The sequence below is a fragment of the Neospora caninum genome, chromosome VIIa (genome assembly GCF_000208865.1).
Source record: "Neospora caninum Liverpool complete genome, chromosome VIIa".
NCBI classification, from domain to species: domain Eukaryota; phylum Apicomplexa; class Conoidasida; order Eucoccidiorida; family Sarcocystidae; genus Neospora; species Neospora caninum.
The window spans coordinates 505,163-533,024 of NC_018393.1; the positions used below are offsets into that span (position 1 = coordinate 505,163).

Here is a 27,862-nt window from a genome sequence, read left to right on the forward strand (position 1 = left end):
ATGCGTTTACGGTGAGTCGCGTGACCTTGCCGGGGAAAGTGTGTTTTGTCGGGGATGAAATTTTCTCCCGACAAGGTCAGTGCCGCGCAACAGACTGGCTGCTAAGTTTTTCCTTGACTTTCTTGTTGTTCTCGCGCGTTGTTGAATATACGTTTTGACTGTCTCCTGACGGATTGGCGAACACTTGTCACTTCATGTGGAACGTGGTCCGTTCGCAGGGATGTGACCGAGAGCAATAATGGCTTTCTCGGGCTACTCCGCTAGCCATCCCCTTTTCGAACGCGAGGTTATCGAGTCGAGAAGAGCAAACGACTTGTCTTCTGGCTTTCCACGTGATTCTCATGCCTTGTCACTCGATTCGGCAGAGGGAGGGGAAGAGGAGGCGCGGCTGCGTTTCTCAGAGGAATCTCGAGCCGCGAACACTGAGTGTCGGGTGTCTATCCCGAGAGATCCGGCCAATCTATTCAACTCGGCGTCTTTCGCCTCTTCCGACTCTCCATCCCCTTCGGCTTCAGCCTGTTCCCCAAATGGTGGGTCTTCCTGCCAAGCCGTTCCGCCGCCCGGAGGTTCACGGTCGGACCGGGGAGGTAACTCGCGTCCGCAGCTTCGGAGGATTACCGAAAATGACGTGTCATTCACGCCCCCGTCTTGCCATCGTGTGCAATTTCTCAGTGAGCCGAAGGTAGAGCAGGACACAGCAACCCCAGAGGCACCTCCAGCGTCGCTCCCAACTCCGACGTCTTCGCGCCCGCCGTTATCCCTACCGTCTCGCATTCTCGTGTTTTTCTCGTCTTTTATCAAGGAAGCACTGGTGTCTTCTCTGCGACGAATTGTTGTCGGTCCTTTTTTGAAAGACCTTGACGAACACCAACTCCACGTGGCCCTCGGAAAACGAGAGGTCAGCGTTTCCCATGTTCAAGTCCAAACAGCGGCAGCGAACCAGTTGCTTCTGCAAACAGGCATTCCCGTCCAACTCCGGGAGGTCTACATAGAACAGATTCAGTGGCTAGTTCCTTGGCGCCTGCGTCTGAAGGGTGTGCATGTCGCCATCGAGGTGCTCTCTCCCAACGATCAGAGGAACTTGCTAGACAAACGCTCTGACTCGGATGACGAATGTTTGTGTCCCGACTGTGGAGGCGCCAGAAATGACCCATTTCTACCACCTCGATACGCGCATCAGGAGCCGGCGTCGGGGAGGCGGGGTCCAGCGGAAGAGGAGCTCAGGAAAGGAGCTTCGACGCGTACAGCCGACAAGACAGGAGAGACCCACGTTGATTATGAAACTGGGGGGGCCTCCGCTGTTGCGAGCGCCATTCATGAGACAAAGGGGGACCCTTCTTCGGAAAAAACGCAGCGGACTTGGTCGTCCACGAGTTCACGAGGATATCCGGGTGCTCCGGTCCAGAACGGTGGTGGACCCTCTGTGCGCCGCCGTTCGCCCTCTCGTGACAAGCACCAGCCGGGCCATGCGCATATGCGACACCGGAGCGAAGCGTGCGACCCTCACCAGAACACCACTCGGCGCCGCGTGTTTTCCTCTTCAGCAGCAAGACAACCTGCGGAAGTCGCCAACAGCGGGGGACAGAATGAAGGAGCTCAAGCTAGTTCGTTTGGCCTCGGAGGGGGTACAGGACTGGGAGAAGGAGGTTGTACGATGGATGATATCCTTAGAATGCTCCGCAGAGCCATGCACAGCGCAGTCGGGGCACTTGATGTATCCGTGGAAGATATAACTGTCTCGTTTTTCGTCCCGTTGCCCACACTTACCGCCAGATCCGAAACTGGGAGTGCATCTGCTTTTCCCTGTTCAACGCCCGTGCTCTCTACCCCATCGCTTCCCTGCCGAGCCAACGCGCTCGACGGTGAGAGACCATCGGGGCACCCCCTGTCAGGGGATCGAGTCTTGCTTCGTCCCTGTGCAGCTGGCAAGACGGAACACACAATACATGTGCGTAATCGAAGAAGCTGTGAAGAAGGATCTCGAAATGCCGCGGAATTGACCTCCGCCGAGAGAGAGGCGAGAAGAGCTTGTGGAAACCACCAGTGTGTGCGGAATTATCAGAGGAAGGGCCGGAAGCGAGAGAGAGACTGTGAGGAGAACGACGTCGTTCGAGGTTGGGTGCTCCGGTTCCATGTAGAGCTGATACGCGTCTGCGAAGTGGACCAAGAAGGGAGCACTGTGAGTGTTCAGATTGACGGCCTGAGCGCGTCGCTGCTCTCTGACGCTGCCTCTCTGTTCTCCCGCCGCTCGCGTGCCGATGATCGTCAGGTGTCTCACCGTCGGGCGGGCAGTGCACCCCATCGTAAGGACACGACAGAGAGAAGCTGGAGAAGATATTTTAGAGGGCACAGCTCACATCCAAAAGAAAAGAGAGAAGCCGCTGAACACGACGAAGAAAGGCAACGCTGCAATGGGGCGGCACTCGGCGACAAGAAGGTGACAGGAGCCTCCCCGAAACAGGGCGTATCGTCTCTGTTGGAGTCGCGATCCTGGGACCTTTCAAACGAGAAACCTCTTGATGAAAATCGTTCCTCGTTCTACCTCGTACACCGCAAGTGGCTGGACGCGCCGGGAGACCTCCTCTTTGTCACGAAACCACCAATTCCGGGCAGGACACCAACCCGTTCTGCTTCCTCTTCGCAAGACGTCAAAGGCTCGCCAACGTCTCTCGTCTCTAACTATTCGCTGGCTTCGGAGAAGGCAGCCACCCACGTCTGTGCTTCCGACTTGCACGCATCGCCTCCGCCAGGTGCGTCTCGTCAGAAGACCGGTTCAGATTTTCCCCGCCAGGCGAATCCTCTCCTGGAGCATTTTTGTCCTAAACCCTGCGCTCCCATCGGAGGGACAGCACCCCGGTCGGCGTCCATCGGGGCGACGTTCAGTGACGACCCAGAACTCTCCCGGAGCCGCTGGAATCGAGCCTCAGGTCTTGTGGGGGCCTCCCCTGAGGCCTCAGATCGCCTAGGGGCGGTTTGCGGCGTGAACGTCCTCACGGGGACAGAGACACGTGCCCGTGGTAGGCCACGAGTGGCAGTGGCTGGGGGGTTCACGGAGCCTTGTGTTCGCGGGGCGGGACTGCACAGAGCTGGCACAGATATCGATTTTGCCTTCCGTGGGCACGAAGTCCTGAGGCCTCGAGAGATCTCGCTGGAAGCCGTTTGCGCGGAGAGAGAAGATAGAGGGAGAATAGCGGGAGAAGCGGACTCGAAAGGAGTCGCTAGGTTCGATGCCTCTGGCGTGGTTGGAGAAAAGGAAGACAGAAACGCACCGACGTCATCTGACGGAGAAGAAGACGACGACGCAGTCCAAGAACCCTCCCCTTACTCGATATGTGGAGTGCTTCAGATGCGACCTAGTAAGCGGCTTCACTCGCCCCTCGTGGGGATCTCCCCCGTGTTCAGTCCTTTTGCAGCCACGAGTCCGGGGCAGAGCCGCCGCGCGTCTGTCTCGTGTGCTTCCCTGGCCACTCCCGTGTGTGCCTGTGTTGCCAAAGCCCTGGTGTCTACATCGCCGAGCCATTCGGCCTTCGACGGGACCCAGACAGGAGGCAGCATCGCTTTGTCGCCGGGTGCTGTTCCCTGCGGGTCACCGTCGCCCTACACCCCAGCCTTGTCCGCCTTCTCTGTCCCACTGGCCCCGCCGTCTCACGTTCCGCCCGGCCCGGCGGATTTGCCTACTCAGTTCCTTCCTTCTTACGGAGGAGAAGAAGTGCCCGTCGCTCCACTGGCCCCGGCGCGTGGAGCGCCTTCGTCGCCCCCTTCCGCTCACGACCAACACCCCGCAGTTGTAGCTGCAGTTGCTGCGGCTCTTGACGCGTCCCATTCGTCTTTCGTTGGCGAAGGAGGAACGCGAGGAAGAGAAAGTCTCGGAGAGGATGCTCACTTTTTGCGAGCTTCGGGCGTGTCACAGTCTCCGTTTGGTGCACGCCTTTCGGGATCAGGGGTCGGCCGCTCGCCCTCCGCTGCAGAGGCTGCGATGCAGGCTGCAGCCGTAGCCGGTCTCGAGTTTGCCGTTCGCCTTCGGTTTCCTCTCTTTTTCACCTGTGTTAGCATGCATCAAGTTCACCAACTTGCTCAGGTTCTTGACAGGCTCTCGTCGCTCTTTCAGCCTTCTTCTGCTGCGTTCGATCCACCTGAGAGCCGGTCGGGGCTGGCAGCGGGCGAGCCGTCCTCTCCGCCTAGCTGCACTTGCGCGGAGAAGTTGCCGGAAATGCGGCGCCCTCTGTTTCCTCCTGGTTCTGAAGAAGAAGACGAGAGACAGAAGAGACAGACGACGGGCGAGCAGGCAGACGCTGGGGGAGCTGACGACGATGCACCTTTCGAAAAAGTGGAGCCTTTGGAGACTGCACTGAACCCGAGAACCTCTACCGAAGAGAAGGGAGTGTGTGGGATTGCCCGGATTTCGAGGACTGGCGAAGAACGAGAAGAACAGGGAGGCCCGTGCGGCGGCAGACAGGCTTTAGGTGAAGAACGGCGATATGGAGCGGGCAAGGACCAGGGCGAAGACGCGCCAGCGGACGTGGGGGCGGAAGCAAGCAAAGACCGAAAAAGGATCGAGAGAGCGTATGAAGACGAACGGGGTCCGAGAGGAACAGTTCCGGGCGACGACGACCCCTCACAACGAGCAGCGCCCGAGCAGGATGCAGCGCGGACAACAGAGAAGTCGGGCGGAAACAGCGACGCTCAGAGGAACGCCTTCCACCCGACTGGACGACACGCGACGGGAGTCGAAACGGAACGGAGTGATGAAGGGGAGAGAGTGGAGGCACGAGGAGCGGAAGACGCAGCGGAGGGGGCAGCGCCAGCTCAGACTGGTGGGGGGAGAGGCGGTGACCACCAGGAAAGCGGAACAGAGGGCCGAGCAAACGGCGGAGACAGACAGTCGCGTTCCGCTTCTTTATCGCCGCCTTCCGCTTCTTTATCGCCGCCTTCCGCTTCTTTATCGCCGCCTTCCGCTTCTTTATCGCCGCCTTCCGCTGACCCGGTGGAGCAAGGGCCGGAGGCCTCCCCTCTGGGACTTGAGGCGGGCGGCGAGAAGCACACCAGCGTGTGGCGGAGATTAGTGAGTTACATCTCTTCAGCCGCAAGACGCGGGGGGAGAGAACGGGCGGGAGATCCCTCCGAGGGGTGCGAAGGCTCCTTCGGGGCTCGCACCGGCACAGGCGGACACAAATTCAGAGCAGGGTGGAGACAGAAGGAAAGGCACATTGCGCGCGAGGGTGAGCAGGGGGCTTTGGTGTCACTTTTGGAGGGCGAGTGCCGAGGGAGAGAGGGAGACCGAGCGCAAGCGGCGTCCGTCGCTCCAACGCATGCGTTTCCGCCCTTTTCTGGCTCGTTCGGCGGGGAGGAAGTGTTTGCGAGTGCGTCGGCTGGCACCGACATTTATGGCGACGATTTCGTCTGGTCTGACGCGCTTCGCTTTCCCCAGAGGCGGTCGCTTGCCGCTCCATCGACGTTCGCTCACCCACGCGTTTTCTCCTCGGGGGACGGCGACACCAGCGACGCCTTCGCGCCTTCGGCTCGGTCCCCCCCGCTGGGCGACGGACAGGATGCCTGGTTGCCTTGCCGCAGCCAGAGGGAGCCCCTCTCGGCTGCTAGGAACGGCGACCCTGGCGACGCCGGGCCGAGGAGCTCCGCCCGCGAGACGAACCAAGAGACAGGAAGAGCTCGAGGCGAGTGGCGAGACACCCTGGACGAAGACGCGTCTCCAGCAGTCCGTAGCGGCGCGACGCGTCCATCCGGAGACGGCGCGACTGCGTCATCTCACAGACAGGAAGAAGCAGGCAGGGGAGAAGCGTGTCAGGGGAACCCGAAGAAGCAGGGGGATGCGAGGGGTGGCGTGTCGACGGTTTCGTCCCGCGACACGCCGGACACGACAGCGCCTCCTCTCCCTTATGCCTGGGTGATTCACGTCGAAATCCTCCAGGTGTACGCCAACCTCGTCCTCTCTCAAGACTTCCGCGCTTCCTTGCTGATTCGGGAACGGAAACGGCTGCCTGAAAGCCTGGGACAGCTGCGTTCGGCGTCAGGTATGGGGGCTGTGGAGGATGGGCGCGGATCTCTGCCATTGTTTTCGTTCTCCTCCGCGACGGAGAGTGCCCATCCGACCTTGCGTGGCGTCTCTAACATTCTGTCTTCTCTCAGAGGAAACCGATCTTCCGCGCTTTCGGCCGGGGCTGCGAACACAGAGGGCGGCTCCAAAAAGACTCCTCTGTCTCCGGAGACGTGTGCGGGCTTGTCTCCTGCCGAATGGCGGGACAGGCTCGTGGACGGATGCCGCCCCGCGTGGCTCAGTGGCTGTACACTGGGGGCTGCCCGGAAATCGCCTCGCTGTTTCTCGGCGACGGCGTCGCCCGCGTGTTCCCTTTTCCGAACGGTCACCAGGACGACTCTCGGCGACGGTAAGAAGGCGAAGGGCGCAGTTCAGCTGTTAATCCCATTCCCCAGGGCTTCCTTTGTCTCTTTCATTGCAAGCGACTTCGCATGCACCTTTGTCTCCTCGCTGCCAACTTGCCTGGTCGACGCGGCTGCGGTCGCGGCCTCAGCGGTCGTATCGGAGGGCGGGCAACATGCTTCATCCTTTTCGCCGCCTCTCTGTTCGTCTGCTTCTGCGTTCCCACCTTGGCGCCCCGCTCGACGCCTTCCGCATGGCTTTCCGGCTCGACCTCTCCATCCGCCCGGCTCTCGCCAGCTCCCTTCTTCGTCCAGCTCGTTTCCTTCACCCGCCGTTCCTGGGGGGGGTGTCAGTAGGCGGAGACCTCCAGCTCGAAACTCTTTTCCGGGAGAGTGCGGTGACAGCGAGCGAGCGCTGTGGGTAGACCGCTCCGCTGAGCCTCAGGGCGTGCGCTCGGTGTGGCCTCACCCACCAAGCCAGCGCGGGACAGACGAAGAATGGGAACTTTCCTGCGACGGTCGTGGGACGCGAGGTGCTGCCGGGAACCTGCCAGCTGTGCGCGAAACCAATAGGAGTTTCGCGACAAGCGACCTCGACCACGAGGCTGTGAATTCGGCTTCTCCAGGGTTTCGAGGCTCCAGCGGAAACCACAGGGTTGCTGCGCATGCACCGACTGCTTCAGGACCATATACTACTGGGTGGAGCAACAGGACGTCTTCCGCTGCCTGCGGGAGACAAGGCGGGCCGCGTTCTGGATTCCCTCTCGCTTCGTCGCCGTTTCTCGCCAGCGGCTCTCCCGCCGCCACGGGGTGGCACGCGCTGGTGTCGACTGGGCAGTGGGCGGTGGAAATGCACTTGCTGAGACACAACTGGAAAACTGGCTTGTCGCCGATGGGCGACGAGGGCATCTCGCGGGGGGACTCGGTCGAGAAGTGTTTCCGCGATGACCGGGAGCCTGTGCGGAGAAAGCGCATGCACGCAAAACGGGCGCGAAAGCCGCGAATAGCATCTCAAGAGGCGATGCATCGAGTCACTGGCTCTATCGCTCCCGCGTCTTGTGAGGGTCGAGGAGATACACGAGAAGGAAGGTTGTGTGAAACGGAGGTAGGCGGACGGAGAACTTTGGACAAACGTGGACGTGAAGGGCAAGGTTTAAACGAAAACGATGACACTCGCAAGGCAACAGGGGCGTCTCGCTCCACGGCAGGCGCCAGTGTTGAGGACACACGAGGCGGCAGAGGGAGGCGAGGCGGAGCAGGTGAGAAGGGCAACGACGAGAGTACCAGAGAGGCAAAGGACCAGGCAAGAGACACTCGCTGGTCTCTTCGAGCGACCGTGGCAGGGAAGGAAAACGCAAACACAAGCACAAATTCAGTCAGAGAAGAGACGGGCGAACGCGTCGAAGAAGAGTCGCAGCAGCCAGCTGGACCCCCCACGGCAGACGCGCCTGCGTGGGAGTCACCTCGCGCTTTGCAAAGGGAAGACTCGGAGAAGCAATGTGAGGCTACAGAGATAAAAAGAGAGGGAGACGGAGATGCCAGCGATTCTCGGGATGCTTCAAAACGACCTACCGCGGATCCGGAGGGAGACAAGCGAGACGACAGAGAGCAGACAGCGGACCAACATGAAACCGCAACACCACATACATCCTCGTCGAGTTCTGCCTCTTCTCTCTCTTCTTCTGCGTCTTCGGCGTCCTGTTTATCTTCATGTTCGTCGGTGACGGATCCGGTGGCGGCGAGCGGGAAAACAGCCGAGAAGAGGGGACGGGGGGGACGCCGAAGCCGGTGCAGGGCAGCGGAGACGCGGACGCGAGCCCAACTAGCGGCCGAACAGGCGCAGGAGACTGCGGGGACCGTTTTCCTCCGAGGCGTCGGCGACGTGATGCCCGCTGGAAGCAAAAGCGAGGAAGAGGGGAAGAGAGAGGAGGCGCGGGAAAGCCAACGAGCGTCAGTCGTCCCTGAAGATGGCAGCAGACAGTCCGGGGTCTCGTCGTCGCCGTGTTGTTCGTCGGCGGCCGCGGGACAGGGTTCTTCGGTGGCTTCATCTGCGCAAGGATCCAGAGGCGTCGCAGCGGACCTGGACCGTGTGATCCAATCAGAGAAGCAGCCGGATGCAGGAGCGCCTTTGCTGAACGATGGGTTGGACGCCACAGAATTTCGCGATTGCATTGAAGTCGAGGACGGGACGGAGAGAGAGAGGACTCTTTTGGGTCTTTCCGCGTGTCTCCGTCGCTCGGAGAACAACAGAGAAGGCAAAAGCGAAGACGCAAACGGCTCGCGCTCGCCTCTGGGGTCAGCAGGAGGCGAGAGGGAGCGGATCAGCCGTAGGGGCTCAGCGTTGAAATCGGATTCTGTGGGAAACGGCGTGAATCGGAGGCAGCTTCTTCTCTCTCAGTCGCATGCCTTGAGAGGCGACTTGAGGTTGCCGTCGCTGCAAAACGCCGATGAGGCAGACGGGGAAGGCCTTTTCCACATCTCGGCCGGGTCCGACGAAGGCTCTCCTCGAGGCGAGGACGAAGCCGATAAAACTGGGCAAAGCGCGTTTGGAGAGGAGAGCGATGGATGCGCGAGCAGCGTCTTTGCTAGTGCAGCGGAGGCAGATGAAGGAGAGGAAGAAGAAAGACCGCCTGTGGGGCGAGTCAACTTGGGCGGAGCTGCTCGCAACGCGGAGAGAAGCGCGGCGATCGAGAACCGAGAGAGAGCCTCGCGATCAAGGGGGCAAGGTGTTCCTTTTGGGGACGCGTGGCCTGCCTCTGACGACGAAACCGACGAAAGTGTTTTCGACGTTCTCCTTCTTTTTTTTGCCGCGCCCGTCTGTGCTCGGCCCCCGTCTGAGTTGCCCTCTGCCTTGTCTCCGTTCGTCGCGTCTGCTGGGGATGGCATGCACCTCACATCCCGTTCCGTCTTTCATCCTTTTCATCCTTCTTCTCTTCCGCATTCCGATTCGGGTTCTTCCTCACAGTCTCATGCCGGCAGTCCCTCTCTCTGGGGCGCCTCCAGCCCCGACAGTGGGACGCCTGCGCCGTTCCGCCCGCCCTTCGTCACAGCCTCTTCCAGAATCGCGGGCGAAAGCCAAGCGGGCGAAGAGCGGACGCACCGCATGGAGAGTGAGCTGCGTGTAGGCGTGGGAGAAGCAGAATGTTTGGAGTGCCATTGTCTCAGGGACAGTGCGCATCCCCGCGCCTCTGCGGGAAAAAACCGAGGAGAGGAGCGAGGCCGAACACGTGCCCATCCCGGCGCTTTTGGGAATTCAGGGAGCTGGCCGAGACCGCGTGCGCCGCTTGGCCAGGAGACCCGTCCGAATGCCGTTCCTCCATCCGCCGACACGTCTGGGGCGTCGCCGTTCCCTTTTTTCGCCCTGCCCGCCCCCCGCCTCCCCCTGGTTTCGTGCACGTCCGCCTCGTCGCGGACTGCGTTGCCTCCTACCCTGACGCTCCTGCCGCTGCCAGTGCCATCCTCCCAAGACAGCGCCTTCTGGGCGACGCACGCTCTGCCCCCGTGTGATGGGGGCGCGTCTGGGACGTGCTGCTACGGTGTGTCGCCTGCCGCTTCTGCCTTCGCGGCGCATGCACAAGGTACAAGAGGAAGCGGAGGACCAACGCTGCAGGGAGGCCGCGAAGAAGCGCGTGTGCCTTCAACTCGGCCTTCTACCCCGTTCGCGGGTTCGCCTCCGGGGCGCCTCGGGCACCCTCAGGGCGGGAGAGCGCGCGACCTCCTACGGCCTTACCCAGGTAAGAAGGCGAAGGCCCGAAGCGACTTGGCACCAAAGGGAACGAAAGGAAAGAGAGCCGTGCGATGGGGGTTTTCGGCAGACAGATCTGCCGGGAAACGCCGTCCATGGACATGGACAACATCTCGTCTTGGAAGGAAAGCACATCTGTCTCGCACGCCCCGAGGCGGTTGCGAAACTGCTTCCGATGAGGGCCACTCCACATATATATATATATATACATACTTACATATATACATACATTTGTACATATAGCCGCATGTACACAAAGATGCATGCGTTCCTTCCTTCCTCTAAGAGTGCAGATTGGCCAGGGGTTGGCTTCCGTGCGTGCTTCAGCTCTCGACCTGAGCGGTTTGTCTGTTTTCTTCTGTGGCCGTGTCCCTATTGATGTAAATCGCCCTCTGTCTTGGTTGTGGTTTTATCACTACTCAGTCTCTGCTTGGTGCTGCGATGTTCACTCGTGCATATCTCTAAAGCGCTTTGTCGCTTACGCCTTGCGTGTGATCCTCCTGGGTGCCTGTGCGGAGCTTGATGTGTTGCTTGTGAACTGCGCAGGACGTGAGAGGCCTTGCGAGTTCGGCGAGCTCGAGAGAAGAAACTCGGCTGCGGTAATGGATCATACGCGACCCTCCAGGAAAGACGGTCGACGCGTTGCTGGTTCCCTCAAATCTGGTTCGAAACGATGTGCAGTTGCATGCGGTCCCCCGATGGTTTTTATCGCTGTCTCCTTTTTCCCCAGTCCGTCCCCGCCGTCGAGTCGTCTTCTTGTCGGAGGAGGGAAACGTTCTTCATGTGCCTCCGATTCGTTTTCTTCCTCTCCTGCTCTTGTCCGGGATTCGTCTTCCGTCCTGTCTACTTCATTTCCGTCGGAAATTGGCCTCGATGCCCAACCACATATTTTCTCGCGGCCCTCATACTCGCACCATAGCACTCCGTTAGCTTCAGCCTCTTCCTCGTGTTCCTCGTCTTCTGATCTCTTCGCTTCAGAGCCGAGGCACATGTGGAGAGAAAGCGAGGATAGAAGGAAGGAAGGTGCGTCAAGATACGCGCCGTGCTGGGGACAGACTCAGTGGGGGGCGATGAGCCGCGCACGAGGCAGAAGGGAACCGGACAGGCAGGGGGAGGCGGAAGCCGGGTTCTTGTGGCCGACGGCAGGAACGAGAGAGAAGCGAGGGAGAGGCGAAGAAATCCTTCAAAGGGAATTTTCCTTCCCCTGCGCAGAGGATGAGGATTCGCAGGCGCTGGTGCCCTACCCTTCGGCTCCCGTCATGCATGTGAATATCAAGCTGCAGGCAACAGTCGGACACCTTTCGCTCCGGGTCGTCACTGAGATTCTTGAGGTCAGAGCGACGGTTCCGTGAACCCAGAAAGTGAAAGACTCAACTCGCTTTCAGTCACGGTTTCACACAAGTCAGAAATGAGTTGTTTCTGTCTGTCGCAGTCAGCACTCCTCACTTTGCTTGTATCTTGTGTGCATGGCTGGAGACCCCTAACCAGCTGATCTCTGTTTTTGTTCCACGTTTTAGTCCCTTTCTGAACAGCAGTGCGTATGTCGATGTTTACGTTTAGCTTCGTGCGCATTTTCCCCGGTGTTTGGTTCGTGCAACTCCTGGCGTGCAGCGCAAAGCCTGCCCTCTGTACTCTCCCGCCTTTCTCGCGTTCTGTTTCTGCTTCTTTACTGCTCGTGTGGATGTTTCGCCTGTGGGTCCAGACTCACATTCTCATTATATGTGAAGGCAGTGGGGGCCTGTCGACCTCTCGTTTCTTTCGTCTTTATGGGGACATTTACTCCACACATACCAGTCCTTCCTGTTTCGTTGTCTGCCCTTTTCGACGGGGTTTCCCGTTTTTGTCTGGCCTGTTTGTTTTAGGCGTACGAGGCGTTCGGCAGTCTGCAGGCGTCCGCACTGTCGAGCAGAAGGATTTCCGAGGCGCGAAGAACGCTACCCGCTTCTCTTTCCGTTTCATCTCCCACCCCGCCAGGAGGACCGTCGCGTGTTGATCGTCCTTTTCCCGTTGCAGATTTCCACGCTTCGCTTCCTGCTCGTCTCCCGCCGGTGTCTTCCTCGTTGGCACCATATCGTGCTTCTCTATCTCCCGCTCGTCTCGCGCCTGCAGCCCGCTCGCCCTCATCTGTCTCACCTGCCTCGATCTCGCCCTTGTCGAGTCTCTTGCGAGGCTCTCCTGCGCCGCCTCTTCGTCTTCATTTCCACCTGTCAGCTCCGTGTCTTCGCATTCAGTTCGATGTCGGATCTGAGTCGCCTGACCTTAAGCCTGGCCCGTTTCCGCGGCCAGCCGCTCCAGAAACGCCCGCAGCCCCGCCGGTCGAGACTTGCCCCGCACCCGCTTCTGCCTCAAAGGCGGAGCGTGATCGCAGCCACTTGCCCTCGCCGGTTCTCTTGTGGGACGTTGTGGCCTTGCGGATTCGGGTCGCCCCGGAGTTCTTCGCTTTGATGCGGAGACGCGCCGCTCGGCCCTTCGCCCCTTCCTCCCTTTCGTGGCCTTCTCAGACTACGAGCGGCAGTGACCGCTCTCCCTGTCCTTGCTCAGGGACAGAGACACTCGGCGCGGCTCCGGCTCGGAACGAAGCCTCCTCGTCCACGTGTTCCGCTTCGCCGCAGCGCAGCGTCGCTCCTCTCGGATCGTGTGCGCCTCGGAGTCGCGCTTCGTTCGCGTCTCAGGCGTCAGCTTCCGAGTCGGTGCTTCTCGATATTCACCACCTCGGGCGCCTGTATTTCTTGTATCCGGAGAGAACAGAGACGCTTTACTCGAAGCCAAGATTAGAACGCGCCGCCGGAAACACCGGCTGCACGCCCCGGTCGGGTTCGCCGCAGGCGTCTTCGCGTTCCTCTTCTCTCGAGCTTGGACAGTTTGCCTGGCGAACACAGCTGCTTCTGTCGACTTGCGCGTCCTCCTCTGCTTCCCTCTCGGGTTCCGCATTTTCCATGAAAGTGCCCTGGTCTTCCGTCTCGACCGGGCTCGCCCGCTGCGAGGGCCAGGCGTTCCGGCGCCCCCCCGTGAGTCGAAGGCGGTCGGAGGCGCTTCGCTCGGGGCAGCCTCCGAACAGCGATCCAGGCGTCGAGGTCGCGGACAGGATCTTTCCTGCTCCTCCGCCTCTGCACGCGACGCATGTGTCGGCCTTCCCAGGGAGGTCAGCTGGTCGAGAGCGAGAGCGCCGGAGGGCGGTGGCGTCTTTGAGCGAGATTCCCGACGACGCTGCGCGGCGAGGAGACAGCGCGTGCGGGGTGCGAGACTCCGACTCGAAGGCCGCACGAGACGAGGCGAGTCTCCGCTTCTCCGTGGATCCGCTGCTCTGGGGCCCGCCGTCGCGACTGGTCCTGAGGCTTTCGCAGCGAGCGGTCCTGAAGAGAGAAGCAAGCAACGAGCGACAAGGCCCAGGAAGACGATCGGCGGCTTGCGCGGCGCCACCCGGTGCTGGGAATGGAGCGTCTTCCACGTGCGCGTTCGGAGCGTCGGAAGGGGGGCAGACAGAAGAACGTGCGCGAGGCGAGGGCGAGAGAGAGCGCGAAGGGGCGAAGCCGATGCACGCGGAGGGAATGCACGCGGAGGAAGAAGCCTTGTCGGAGATCGCTGCCTCGTGGTCTCAATCCCGAGTTTCCGGATTCTGGCCAGCAGACGTCAGGTGCGACCTTCTCTCGGAGAGGAATCTCGACGGAGACAATCGACACATTCCTCTTCCTCCTGTTCCGCCGCCCCCGCTGCCTCCACCCCCGCATCGGCTGCACAGCCTGTCGGCGTGCCCTTGCTGCTCGAGTCCTAGACGCCTTCCGCGCGTGGAGAGAGCAGATGTTTGCGGCACGCCGCGACGTTCAAGTTCGCGCGAGACAGAGGAAGGAGAAAAAATGGATATCACGTCCCGGTGGCCCGACAAAAGATCAAGACACACGCCGCAGGCCTCTTTGGGTCTTCCTGTCCCCTGCAACACACTCGCAACACAGGCCTCGAGTGCGCGATCGTCTCGCGCGTCGCCCTATGCGTCTTCGTCGGCGCATCCACTGAGTTCATCAAAGCCGTGCTTCTCTTGCTGTCACCTGCCTCGAGGGGTCTTGCCGCGTGCAGACGCCAGCGCCAGAGAGCAAGCCTGTCTGCCCGCTTCTCTGTCTTCTGAGGGAAGCGGCGCGAGCCTGGAAGACCCGTGGCGCGGCCTGCTGTCCCCCAACAGGAAACGCGAGGATCGAGCAAAACGAGAGCGGGGCGAACGAAGCGCAGCTGCAGGATGCGACAGCCGTTCAATGCGGACTGCGTTTGCCGCGCAGTCCTTGAGCTGGCTCGACCGGAACTCGCTGCGGACTGACAAAAAAGTGAATGCAAAGAAACTGCGATTTCCCAGGGGGCACCGTGCCGCCGACGAATGGGCAGTGCTGTCTTGCGACCGCTTGAGTTCATATTCTCTCTTTCGACAGGCGCCGCCAAAGCCGGCGTTTTCCGCTGGGGTCCCGAGTTCGGTCGCGCCTGCGTGGGCCGGTGCGTCCTCCAGCGTGCAGCGAGACACGCAGCTGTTCTCGCCCTTTTTTTCGCGACACGGGGAAAGTCAGCCGGAGTCTGCTTCCACCGAGGGCCAGGAACAACCCCCAGGAGACAGGGAAACGTGGAGAGATGACGAGGCTATTCACGAGGAAGAACTGATTCTTACACGCCAACAAGGAGACGACACTTTGGCTGCTCGTCTCAACTCCAAAGGCCCACCGTCGGGGACACCTCGTGCTGCTTCTGAGGGCACTGCGTTCCCGCCTTCGTTTTCGCATGCGAGGCGTCGGAGCAGCGATCGCCAAGCCCCGAGAGGCACGGCCTGTTTCGAGGGAGACTTGGTGGAGGAAGAGACAGTGGAAGTGGGCGTTTTTCTCCCGCTGTTGCACGCGCCTCTCGAAGTGTCCAGCCTCCTTCTTCTGCGACGTTCCTTTGGCCTCGTTGACCAGTTCCAAGCTTGGCGACGCGCCACGCGTGGAAGGCACACTTCTTCGCGGCGCAATTTTTACACAGACGGGGACCGAAGAGGCCACGAGGGGACAGAAGCCCGAGCAGAAAGCCGCGAGAGTCGCAGTGAAGAAGGAAGACGCGAAGGGGGGGCCAACGGGCGTTTTGCAGGGTTCGAAGAGTTAAGACCGAGAAGCAGAGGCGGATGGAGGGAAGGCGCAGCTGGAGATTCAGGTGACTGGGGTCCGAAACCAAGCAGAAAAGAAAGCAAGGTGGAGAGGGCCGAAGACGCGCGAGGGGACACACGGGCCTGCGCGCCCTTCGTGCGCGCTGCAGACGATGTGTCGGGTAGACGGTGTTCATGTGAAAGAGGACCGAATCGGGGAGCTTCTGTCTCGTGCGACGCATGCGTTCGACCGCCGCCAAGCCGCTCGTCTTCCTGTCTATTGACTTGGTCTGCCCCGGGTAGAGAACCACGGAAGGTGCTCATGAATCGGTTCCATCTCTTTGTCGACGCGGCAGTCATCGAATGCGGAATCAACAGCTCTTCCTCACGCATGCTCATGCAACACGGCTCCCTCGGTCTCTCGCCGGCTTGGGGTTGGCCTTCTGTGCGCTCTGCGGCTGGCTCTCCCTCTTCACGTTCATTCAGGCAGGCGCCCGCCTGGGACAGGGGACAGCCTCGGGGCGTAGAGACGAGTCGCGAGACGAAGGCGGCGAACGACGAGGAGACAGTGGAGACAGCAGAGACGAAGAGTTTGCAGGACGACCGTGCATGGGAGACCCGACTGCTCGAGAGCTTCTCGGGAACCTTGCACGCGGCGAGGGACCGAGGGGACGCCGGAACCCCTTGCTTCGTGCCGTTCCTTCGTCTCGAGCTCGGGCGGCTGCAGGTGAATTTGGGACTTGGAAAGTCCGCAGCGCCTGGAGACGGACGGCGGCCGCGCCTCACCGGCTCTGGCGGGGAACGAATGACGGGCAACAGAAGTGCGAAGTCACAAGCACTAAAAGACGCGATTCGGAGGTTCCTTCTCTTTCTCCCCTCGCCGAGCGAAACCGTCGTCTCTCAATCCAGCGCGTCGCTTCGGCCTCAATTGCCACCAGGCCTCATGCACGTCGACGCCGCAGTGGGAAGCGTCGCCCTGTTTGGAAAGGGCGGCGTGCCTTTCCTCTACACATGGCGAGCTGCGCTCTACCGGGCGGCAGCCTCTGGGAGCTCAACCGCCTTGGCCTTCCAGCAACGTTCGTCTTCTCTCGCTTCTGCGCCGAGCGGACACTGTGGAGCCCATCGAGGCGAAGCGGGGCACGAGCCGAGGCAGCGCGAAGGCGAGAAGAGCGCGAAGGCGGAAGAGGCAAAAAACGCGGAAACGGAAGACAAGGTCGAAAGTGCGGAAGACTACTTTGTGGTTTATGATCGGGACCAGAAAGAGTCAGTTCCCCCCGAGAAGTCGACATTTTTGACTCCGATCCAGAAATCGGTCGCCTCGCTTGCGGCAGCCACGCGCCAAAGCCTTTTGCCTTCGACACGCGAGGAGGAAGCGCCCTCGACAAAGTCGCACCTTTGCCCTTCTTCGGTTTCTTCCCTTCCCTTGTTTGCCGCGTGTGGTGAAGAGCGATGCTCGCGCGCCGGGGGAGGCGGCGACGCAGAGACGAAGGCGCTCCGCGAGAAAGCGACCGGGTGGGAAGACGCGAGAGGAGACGAGGGAACTCCCTGCTGGGATGCCAGCGCGAAACGGGCACCGTTTGTGGCCGCGATGGCGCCGTGCAGTTCGCTTGCTTTCTCAGTTCAAGCCGAGTTCTGTCGTGAAAGACACATCCCGCATTCTCTACAGCCACGCCCAATAGAAGCCAGAGAGGGACCCGAGAGAGAAGAAGCTGACGGCCCAGAACGGGGGGAAGAGAGCGCCGAAGCGCGAGCAGGACGAAAGGCCTTTGGGTGGAGAGGAGGACAGGGAGAGCTCGGAAGGATGAGCGCAAGCAGCGAGAAGCAAGAGAGAACGACATTCTCTTTTTCTCCCTCGGATTCATCCCTCCGCGTGAGGCTGCGGGTCTCTTCCCGGGTTCCCACAACAACTGTTGTGACGCTACGCGAGACCGACATTGCTCTCGGGTGGCTTGTGGCAGTGGCGGATGCCCGTGCTCTGGACACAGTTAATTTCCTTCTTGGGTCGGCGCTTCTGCTTTCGACGATCCGTTCCTCTCAGGAAGGCCGAGCTTTGTCGCCTGTCGAAACTTGCAGGCTGCCAGCCACGGTTTCCGGTCCAGATTCTCCGTTCGCTTCCCTCGGCTGCAAGTCCGAGCGACGGAGGAAACCGTCTCGAGAAGGAGCGTCGTCTTCGCGGCGTTTGAGTGGGGACGACAGGCGAGCCCCCCTGGACGCCCCGGAACGGGAGTCCTCAGAGTGTGGAGCAACGGGGACAGCCGCAGAGTCGGGTTTGGCGTCGCGTGCTGCCGGACAAGAGAAGTGGATCGAGACATCGTTGCTTCTTCCCGGAGGAAGCGCGAAAGAAGATGCGCACATGGCTGCCGATATCAAGACGGACGCAGGCGCTTTCTCGCCATTTTCTTCGTCCCCCGTCGCTTTTCGGTGGTCGCCTCCCCACAAGCCGCGGGCCACGCAGGTGTCTGTACACCTCACCCGGTCCCTTCTCGTGCTCCCGCGCCCGCTGGGGTGGGCTGCTTTCTGGCGCACTCAGCAAGGCCACGCGAGGCCTCTCTCTGCGCTTCTCGCCCGCGAAACGGCCTGCGAACTGCCGCTGTCGGCGGAAAGGGAAAGGCGTCCGCAGGCTGCTCGGCCGTCTGGAGCTTCGGCGACTCCTTTCCACCTGCGAGCGCAGCCGTGGCAATCGCCGCGAGACGAAAGCGAGGAAGAGCGCGAGGAAGCGGACCTGCCTTCGGGCCTCGCCTGGCTGGCGGTGCTGGAGGTTGATGGCGTCTCCGCGACGCTTCTCAGCCAGCATGCGAGGGCCTCATTGTCTCGTAGAGACTATGAAGGAACTCAAGAAGAAAACGAAGGAGGGGTGGGCGGGAGGGGACGAAGAAGGAGAAGAAGCGAAGTCGCAGATTCACGTCAGCGAGGAGAGGGAGACGGCGGGAGGGTTTTGCGTGGCAGGGCCGACCAGGGAAAGCCGTTGTCTTTCGAGTTAAGCAGGGAGACGAAGGCGCTTGTCTCGTGTGCGTCTCTCCTGCCGGGTTCGTCTTTTGAAACGCGTGCTTCTCCGGGTTGTCTTTCGTCTGCGGCCACGCCGTTCTCTGCGCATGCGCTGTCGCTGCTGGGCTGGCGTGTCCAGGAGGCAAAGCTGCACATCATTAACGAGGCGAGCCAGACGGCGCTAGAGTCTGCAGCCTCTCCCAGGTCTGCCTCATCGATGTGTCACAGTCACCAGAGACAGAACGAGGTGATGAAACTCCTCAGTTCCATTCCTTCGCCCTCCTCGCTGCTTCCCCCCCGCTTGTTTAGTCCTTCGCGGAGCCGCCTGTCTTCTCGCGGGTCTCTTCCGAACGGTATCGAAGAGAGTGAAGAGAGTGAAGAGAGTGAAGAGCGCGGACGAGGCCGGGGAGCGTCTCATCGTCGCCTCTCCGGCTCGGCTTGCACGTCCGCTTCTCCAGCTCACGCTTCGCGCTTTCTCCCTCTGCACCCGGCTCTGCGTCACTGTCGAGCGGAAGAAGAGAGACAGCTTTCTTTGTCGCTCGACCGCCAGGACGCGGGCGTGTTCCAAACGCGCTCGCCCCTCGTCGTCAGGGCCTCCGAAGTCGCCTCGATCTTGCCCGCGTGTGGTCTCGTGTGTGTGGCGCGCCTGAGCGACGTCGAGGGCAGTTGCACGTCCTCTCCTTTGCCCGAAGAGACGCACGTGGAGCTCCACGTCAACTCCGGAGAAGAGGCGAGGGAAACGCAAGACAGGGCCTCAGACGAAACCCCAAACGGCAGAGACCGACGTGAAGGAGAGACGAAAACAGTCCGGATGCTGGGCGTCTACGCACGAATCGGGTTCTGTCGTCTGACGTTGGCTCCTGACAGTCTGAGGTGCCTTCTCATTATCCCCGTGGACCTTCTGCTTCTTCACAACGCCTTCAGACACATGAAGGAAGAAATGCACAATCTGATGAACCTACTCTGTACGCTTCCCACTCAGGCTGCCTCTCTCGTGTCGACGTCGTCTGCCTCGCGTTTCTCTGCTTCCTCTTTGTTGCCTTCTTTGTCTTCTTCTTCTTCGTGGAGGTCTCCCGACTCTTCGCATTGGGTGGGGGAAAGCTACCGTGTGTTGACTGCGTTGTTGTCCCAAGGTGCGAGGGCCTCTTCGGGGTTTGACTTGTCGGCAGCGTCTTACGCCTTTCCGCTGCTTCTGCTTTTGCTTCGGTCACGAGGGATGCTGAGGCGTGAAAATCTCAAGGCGAAGCGGATCTCGACTTGGCTGGGGGAGGACGCGACCAGCGGCCGGAGGCAAGGCGGCACAGAGAGGGACGAAAGCGCGGATGCCACGCGCGTGGTTGAAAGTCGCGCCTCTTGGGAAAACGAAGGGGCGAACGAGAGAGACGGAGACTGGCCGTCCTCGTTGGGGTATGCGATTCACGCCCGGCGTACAAACGACGGTGACAGGAAAGATGCAATTTCGGATGCAATTCCACGGATTCCTGCGAGTTGCCCGCTCTCCGCGCCTTCTGGTGCGCTTGCTTCGAGGTCGGGTTTGGCCTCTTCTGCTCCAGGCCTCGAGACGAGAAAACGCTTTGAAAGCGAAGAGGCGGGGATAGGGCTGCCTTGCGTAGAGGACTTCTGGGCGAGACGCATACCTTCTCTTTCCTTGAGAGGCCACGAGGGGCGAAGCTTTCCCGAGTGCGGCGGTCTGCTGGCAGATATTCAGATGGACGCCTTTTCAGCTGTCCCCGCTGCTTCACCGTCGCCTTTCATCCTTCCTCCTTCTTCGAGCCTTGCGTGGCCGGCGGATCCCACGGTTCCTCAGAACCGTTTTCGCGAAGACAGTGTGTGCGATTCGGTTTCGTCTGGGGCATTCAAGGCACGAGGTGCGTCTTCCTCCTTCGACGGGGAGATGTTCACGGCGGATCCGAGACCAAGGCAGACTGCCGACGATTTCCACCTGGTCGAATCTCTTCCTTCGTCCTCTTCGCGTTTGGCCTCTTTTTCGTCTTCGTCTGTTCATGTTCCTGCATATCCGGCTGCCGCGCTTCCAGCCTTCCGACTGGAAGAGAAGGAAGGAGAGTGGAGGGACACGTCGAGCGGACGAGAGACAGACGCAGGCGCGTGTGGCCAGCGAGCAGCCTTAAATAGAAACGCGGAGCGAGGCGGAATCCTCGAAGACTACATTGCCTGCCCGACGGCGCCGAGCGGGGAGGAAGAGAAGCCGGCGCCCGAGACAGCACCTGGAATGCACGGAAGACCTGGAGATGGGAAAGGAGGGGCAAGGCGCGAGGGCGCGAGACAGACCTCGACCGGGCTGGACACAAAGGGTTTGAGCGGACGCGCGAAGAAAGAGAGAGAAGACCGAGGGGAAGCCCTAGAGACACAACGAGAGAGAGGCAAACCGTCATTTTTTGTCTCTTTAGAGCGCACCGCTCAGCGACTCGACGAAGACCACCTGCCGTTTCCCATGACAGCCGAAATGCGGGAATCGGAGGAAAAGGAAGAAGCCGCGCGCGACGAGTTGTATGCCACCTTCTTCGGACCCGCCCTCGCGGATTCGGAAACGCCTCCAAAGGCGTTACCCTCCTCAGAGGCCCCGACGTCGCCAGCCGATCACCCTCGCGAGGGGATGGCGCTCTGGAGGGACAGTCGGCACTCGCAAGGCTTCACGTTCGCTCCCCACTTCGCGCTTGGTTCTTCTCGCCACTCTTCTTCGCCCTATGCTGTTTCTGCAGGGCCGGAAACGAGTCCTCTTCTGGGAGGATCGTCTCTTTCCGCTGCGTCGTCGGCAGCCGCTGTTTGCGGTGGACAGCCAGCAGGCACGCAACTTCACGCAGCGGAGAAGGAAGACCGGACTTTGGTCTCTCTCCCGGGTTCCCCTGAGGCGCCACCGGCGCGGGCGTGTCCCTCCGCGGGTTTGTCGCGGTTCGCCTCTTCGCTCTTCGCCGCCGTCCCCGACAGTTTGGCCTGTCGCCATCCTGGCAGGCCTTGGGCGGCTTTGCTGGACGGGGGGCGCGACTCAGGGCCTCGCCAACAGGGAGGCAGAGGCACGCCTGCGAGCGCAGGAGACTGGAGAAGCGAGCAAGACGCAGCGGAGGACGGATGGCGATGCGGCGTTCATCTCCACCTCGGAAGAATGGAAATCAACGTGTCTCGAGGGGCCGACTTCGCCGTCGTCTCTTTGCGTGGCCACGAGGGCTCTGGGCACTCCGCCTCTTCCGCCTCGCGCACGCGCCCCGAGACCCCCAAGGCGAGAGACGCGCGGACCTGCGGAGAGCAAGAAAGGGTGCGAGGCAGAAATGGTCGGAAGCGGCGCAGTCGAAGCGGGGGGGACGCGGCCTCGAAACCGAGCGGCGGTCGCAGCCTCGGCGACGCGGAACCTCTGGCGGGAAGGAACCGTGCAACGGGGGAGATCCCTTTCGAGGCGTGCGCAGACGACCGCGGAGAACAGCCGAGTCGACCGGGAAGGTGGAAGGAAGAAGTCGCAGAGATCGTGCTCGAGGCTGCAGACTTCGTGTTTGGCGGGCGCGCGGGTAACCGCGAGAACACACCCGCGAGCAGGACGCGCCGCGAAAAGGCACAGGCCACGCATGGGCCAGTGACGCAGAGACAGATGGTGCAAGTCGCGCCGGACGGCGAAGGGCGAGACGACCACGCCGTCGAGACCGGACAGGCCAAGGTGACGCCCGGCGCGTCCTCGTGGGGGATGTCGTCCTTCGCGTCTTCTGCGTCATTTGCCTCGTCGCGTTCGCCGTCCGGTGTCTCCCTCCCTTCGGGGCTGGAGTCGCCTCCGCCCCGCGGAAGAAGAGGGCATTTCACTGGCAAGGGGTTCGCGTCGTCGGCGGCAGGGGCGTGTCGGCGTCGCGTGGCGCTGCGCATCCACAACTTCGCCGTGAGGGATCTGGTCCGCGGCTCTCTCTTCTCGCACTTTGTGCGCTACTACGATGACCAGAAGCGACCGCGTCTCGCCTCTGTTCCCATGCTTGCGCTTTCGATTGAGGAGTATTGCCTCTCGATCCAGCCTCCTGGAGCGACTGGGGCCTGCCTGCGCGGCGACGCGCCTCGGGGGTCAGAGCGGCCCGCGCGGGAGAGACAGCGAGCGAGCCTTAACGAGGAGAGAGAATGCGGAGAGAAGAGCCGAGAAAGAGAACGAAAGCCGCTGGAGCGCGAGAAGGACAAGGAAGCTGAACGGCGGAGCGGTGATAGACAGCCGCGCAGCTCGGCGCCGGTGGTGAGACAGGCGACGCCCCGCCGCGACGGAAGACGCGAGATGCAGAAGTGGGGAGAGGACGCAGACACACGCAACGAAAATGCCGAAAACGAGCACGAGATGTGTGTCCAACAGCGGGAAGGCCTGCATAGGCTCGAGGAGGCGCTCGCGAGACCACTAAGGACCCGGGAGGAGCGAGAGAGCACGGTCGAAACACCACGGAACTCGGGTCGTGGAGCGAGACACGATGGTGCCGGGGAAGGGACATGTGTGATCGACCCAGGACGGGCGGCCTTGGCCCCCACACGTGCGCAGCGTGAGCCGGAACTGAGACGCAGTCGCACGTGCTCTCCGCTCGAATACACAGTTGAAATTCGGCTGCTCCCGCTATCCCTGACCATCCAGCAAGAGTCGCTCGACGCATTCGAAGATGTGAATCGGCAGCTGCGGATGGCGGGCTTCGTTGAGTGCTCACAACCGCTGTTTAGCAGCAGTGAAGAGGACGGCGCAGGGTCGGGTTCAGACCCAGACGAAGGCGACTCAGATGACGATAGAGGCCACGGGGACGGACCTTTCCTGTGGGGGAAGGAAGACGGCCATCTGACCAGTGGAGGGCGAAGAGGTGCGAATCGCAGCAGTGAGGAAGGCTCGTCGAGTCTGTCGCCGTCTTCAGCTCCTGCTGTTGGGTCGCTGCGTCGCACACGAAGAAGGGAACAGGACAGTCCAGTTTTTTGCGACATTTTCGGAGATCGTGGCTTCAGGAGGAACGCGCCAGCCTCCCCGTGTAAAGTGGCCGCCATGGTCACCTCCGCTCCGAGACTAGCTAGCTGCAGGCGACAGGAGAACCTGCGACACGGCGCCCGGTTTGCCGAGAAGGAATCTGCGCCATTCGCGGTTTCCGCGCATGCTGACGCGCCTTCGTCCAGAGCACATATGACAGAGTGTACATACACCGAGAGCTGCGGCTTCCCGACTCCGGACAAAAACGGCTTGAGTGCGCTTGCTGACGGTTGGCGGTTTCCGCCTGTTCCAGCATTTCTTTCCTCGTCTCTGGACCCTTTCCAGAACAACGCGGACGAGTCGCCTTTCGCCTCGTCGCTTGACCGTTCTCATCCCTCCGCTCTCTCGTTCGCAGCGTCGCCGTATTACCCGGCTTCCCCGTCGGTCCCTGCGCATCCTTACGAAGATCTCCTGCCTTCTCCGTCTGCCGAATCGGCTGGCCTGCAGCACGCCTTCACAGTCTCTCTGGAAGGGAAGTTCACCGAGTTCCTTTCCCAAAAAACAGAGACGCACGGACACAGAGCGCCCGACCGTTCGTGTGTCTCTTCCTCGTCGTCCGCGGTTTCCGCTGGGGCTTCTCCGGCTCGCGGAAGAAAGACAAGCGGCGTAGCGTGGCGCGAGGAAGAGGCGCCAGACGGAAACCGATTGGCGGGGAGGAGACAGAGAGAGAGAGGAGACAGAATGGGAGGCACTGCAGAGGAAGGAAGGAATTGCTTCGAAGACGAGGAAGACTTTGAGTCGGTTTCGTTCGGAGAGAGCCCGTTCTTCATTCGCTCTTTTGACATGCCCCCGCTGCTGCTGCGAATCGACTACGTTCCCAAACGCCTTGATCCCACGGGAGTGTGCAACGGACAACTCAACGAGGTCGTCAATTTCCTTGTCTCCTTTTGCCGGTGAGAAAAGCTCGGGAATGGAATCACTGACCTCCCGAAAGCCTAGTCAGACGTCCTCGCTCAAGAAATCTCTCGACTGGGGAAACCGGGAGCTCTCTATACATACATAGGTATATATATATATATATATATACATATATATATTTATAACTGTGATTCCATACACGGATCTCCAAATGGGACAGCAACGCAAGTACGGCCATTGTTTTTGGCATGGACTTGTCACAGGCTGGCATGGCTTCGTTTTGCCCCGAGGCACAATTTTGTGGTTTCGTGGGCGCATTTTTGTTGTTCTCGTTTCCGTCTCTAGAGTGGAAGGCATGGAAGTTACTTTGGCACGCAAGGCATTTCGCAGCGTTACGAGCGGCGAGGTGCTCCTGGAGCAGCTGTTGGCGTCTTGGGCGGATGATTTCAATCGGTGAGAAAGCGTCCCAGAGTCCCTTCACACTGATGAGGCGTTCGGATCGGGGATATCTCCTGGGGCCGATGTGTCTCTCGGAGCGAACATCAGTCTTTTTACAGACACACAAATAAATAAATGTACAGACGCATCTCTCTTCTCTGCCTCTGTCCTTATATATATATATATATATATATATATATATATATGGATCTCTGGGCATGCGTGTTTCTCTGTATTGGCGTCTGTATCCCCCGTGAGATTCAGTTACCTACAACTGTACGGAGCGTAACAGACCTCCAGGCAAAGTTCTTGATCTTCTGTTCTAATTCCCGGTTGTAAACACAGTCAACAAGTGGGGGAAGGAGCATTTGTATGTTACCCAGTGTCATCGGAGATAAACACTCTAGATTTAGCATTCACCTACAGCTACGGTGGGGCGCGTTTCTGTCTCCTTTCGCTTTCTGCCTTTCGAGTCTGACCTTCGCGAGTTGTGCCCTTGACGTTCTGCCTCTCTTCTTCGCTTTCCATTTTTTCAGCGCGTTGGTTCTGAAGTGCATGCGCGGAATCACGCCCTTCCGCCATGTCCTGCGCCTGGGGAGGCGCATGAAGGCTGTCGCCCAGAAGCTCTTGCGCCTCTCAGTTCACCACTGGCGAACAAAGGATCTGACGTCCAAGACCTTTTTCTATGCAAACTATGCGCAGTACAGACAATTTATTCGAAACAGCCTCCTGAGCGCAGGCGGCCAAGAATTTCCTCATTTCTCTTGGGTGGCTTTGAAGCAGGCAGCAGCGATCATCGTCGCCGCAAGTGTGGAGGGAATGTAAGTGCAAACCCACACCCACCGGGGCATATTACATATATGTATATATTTATAAAAACATATATATATATATATATATATATATATGCTAATGTATATATACACATCAATTCTTGCGTAGATACGTTTGTCCGCGCACAGCCAGGCGTGTGTGTGGTGTGTTAGTATGTGTGGATGCGTGCAGGTGCGCATGCTTGCGTGTGGCGAGTTAAGAATTTCCTGTTTCGGTGGTGCGAGGCTTTTTCGCAGAACCTGGTCCGAGAGAGTCATGCGGAGCGCCCATTGCCTTCTGCAAATCCTCGATCGGCGGTGCACGCCCGGCTTGTGCCCAGCCTACCCTTCGTCGACGCTTCGATTCGCGCCTCGACGCGAAGACACAGACACAGAAGACGACGGCTTGGCCTCGCGAGTCCTCGCGTTTCCGGAGACTTGTGAACGCGGGCGGGGGCGCGATCTCCACCAAAGAGACCTCCAGGAATCCGGAAGACGCGTCGCGCACAGACAGAGCGACGCTTCAGGCTCCACGTCGATTCGCTTGACCGCGCGCGATCCGAGTCGGGCGACAAGTAAGGCCTTTCTCGCGCCTTCCTCACACCACGTGTCTTTTCGTGTCTAAACGGATTCGAATCCAACACTATGTATAAAGACCCCTGTGCTTACATATTTATATATTTGTTTCCGCGGTATGCGCTGTTGCTGCAGCTATCGCATACACACCATAAATGTACTGGTAGCTGGTAGGAGATGTAGATTCGCTCAACCATGTAAAGGGGGGATACACAGCCACGACTAGCTTACGGAAATCTCTCGTTTTCCCTTCATTCGCATATACCTATATATACTTATATATATATATACATACATGCAGGCAGGAAAGCCACCATGTGGGCTTTTTGGCGCAGTTGGCTTGCACGTCGTGCGGCGTCTTCTGCGCCAGAGAACTCGTGCGTGGGATTTGTTGAAATCAGATGTCAACATCCCTGTGCTCTCGCGCTCCCCCTTTGAGTTTCCATATAAAACGTTTCTCTCTCTCTCTCTCTCTCTATATATATATATATATATATATATGATCATGCATTGGGAGGCGCGAGTCCAGAGTTCTTTGCACCGCTGCTGCTTCTGTGTTTGTTTCCGTGTGCTTGCGGGCGAGTTCAATGGTTCGTTTCTGAGGACGTTGCTTTGAATTTGCAGATCTGGATGAAGCGAGTGGCATGGGAAGCTCGGCGACTGGCCTCGAGGGCGAGCGGGGCAACGACTGGGCTGTCGTCAGGTTGGGAGCCGACGGAAGCTACGAGGTAAGCCAAAGGTTCTTTTCTGTTCTTTGCATTCGCGCCGCGTTCCGCCGGGTTTCCACAACCCGCTGACGCGCAGCTGAAGACCAAAGGCTGGTGCGAAAATGGTGGTGGCCTTCCATTCTCGCTCCTGGATTTCGCCTCTAGACTGGAAAAGCTGGCAGTTCGGAGGTTCTCAGCAAACGTTCCTGTGAGACGTGGGTGTGGAGTGGGAATGTCGAAAGTAACCGACCATACAAACGCTCGCGGAAGCACGTGTGAGTTTTGTTGCATGGCAGAGCAGTCTGCGGGGCATTGTCTAGTGGTTTCCGTTGCACAGGACATGGCGCGTTTCTTCGCACGCATCTTCGTGTTCCGTTTCCCGTTGGTATCCGCCTGTCCTCGCGATTTGTGTTGCCTTCCCCTCGTTGTCCGCGTGTGCTTCAGCCGCACACAATTGTGCACGGTCTTTCGGATGGCTTCTGCTGCGTGCGCCGAGGGATCGTTTCTGCGCGCCACGTCGCCGAGCGCCTGTGGTCGCCTCCGTCCTCGGTTCTGTCTTCTCTCGCGCACGGAGGGCTGCAAGATCCAGAGCGACGGCGAGAGGAGCAGCGAGAAGGCCGAGGCCTCGTGCCGGCAGTCGTCGTCGGCACAGAGTGCATTCAAGTGCTGGCCAGGCTTCTCCCCATTTTCATCCTGAGACCCATGCTGGGTTTCACAGAAGGCGTTACAAGGACACTGCAAGTGAGTAGTCGGCTCCTGTGCGCGGGGCGTGCATGCTCGAGCCACCGGCCGAAAAGGTGTTCCGGACACCCTAAGCCCGTCCTTCTGTGCACTGCCCTATTTGTCGCAAGCTCCTGCGTTCCTCAAGGAGAGCGTCCCCAGCCGTTTGCCAGAGTTAAAGTAGCGCGTTACCGCTGCGCCTGGCTTCGCCGCGCGCTTCGCCGGTCGGTGCAACGACCGAAACGGTGCGACTGACTACTTTGAAGGCCTGAAACCCAATCTTTATACACGCGTGCCTGGTTGCGGTGGAGATACTGAACGGGGGGGCGGGGACAGCACGGTTTCGCACTGGCGTTTGCCCGAGTCTCTTTGATTTACCTCTCAAGCTCGTTTTGTGTGGGCTTTCAGGGCACACGCAACCAGTTGGTTCCTCGCCTGCGAGAGGAGCGCGTGGCGAAGCTTCGCGAGCCGTCTTACAGAGTCCAGCGGTTCACGGAAGACGAAGAGGAAGGCCCGACGCCTCTTTAAGTCCACCGGACCGCCGACGGAAAAGGCCACACA

At 60.1% G+C, this 27,862-nt stretch overlaps 1 protein-coding gene across 1 annotated transcript; it reads left to right on the top strand.

Moving 5' to 3' along the window:
• NCLIV_019860 (conserved hypothetical protein) lies at positions 1–27,829 on the top strand (the record flags this gene model as incomplete). The annotated part of the gene is made up of 11 exons (XM_003882180.1): positions 1–11; positions 673–1,054; positions 2,063–10,127; positions 11,351–11,469; positions 12,370–24,083; positions 24,394–24,501; positions 25,023–25,307; positions 25,557–25,873; positions 26,499–26,602; positions 27,026–27,322; positions 27,710–27,829. 11 exons carry the CDS (start codon positions 1–3, stop codon positions 27,827–27,829), a joined length of 21,522 nt encoding a protein of 7,173 aa, XP_003882229.1.
• Between the last annotated feature and the right edge of the window lie 33 nt (positions 27,830–27,862).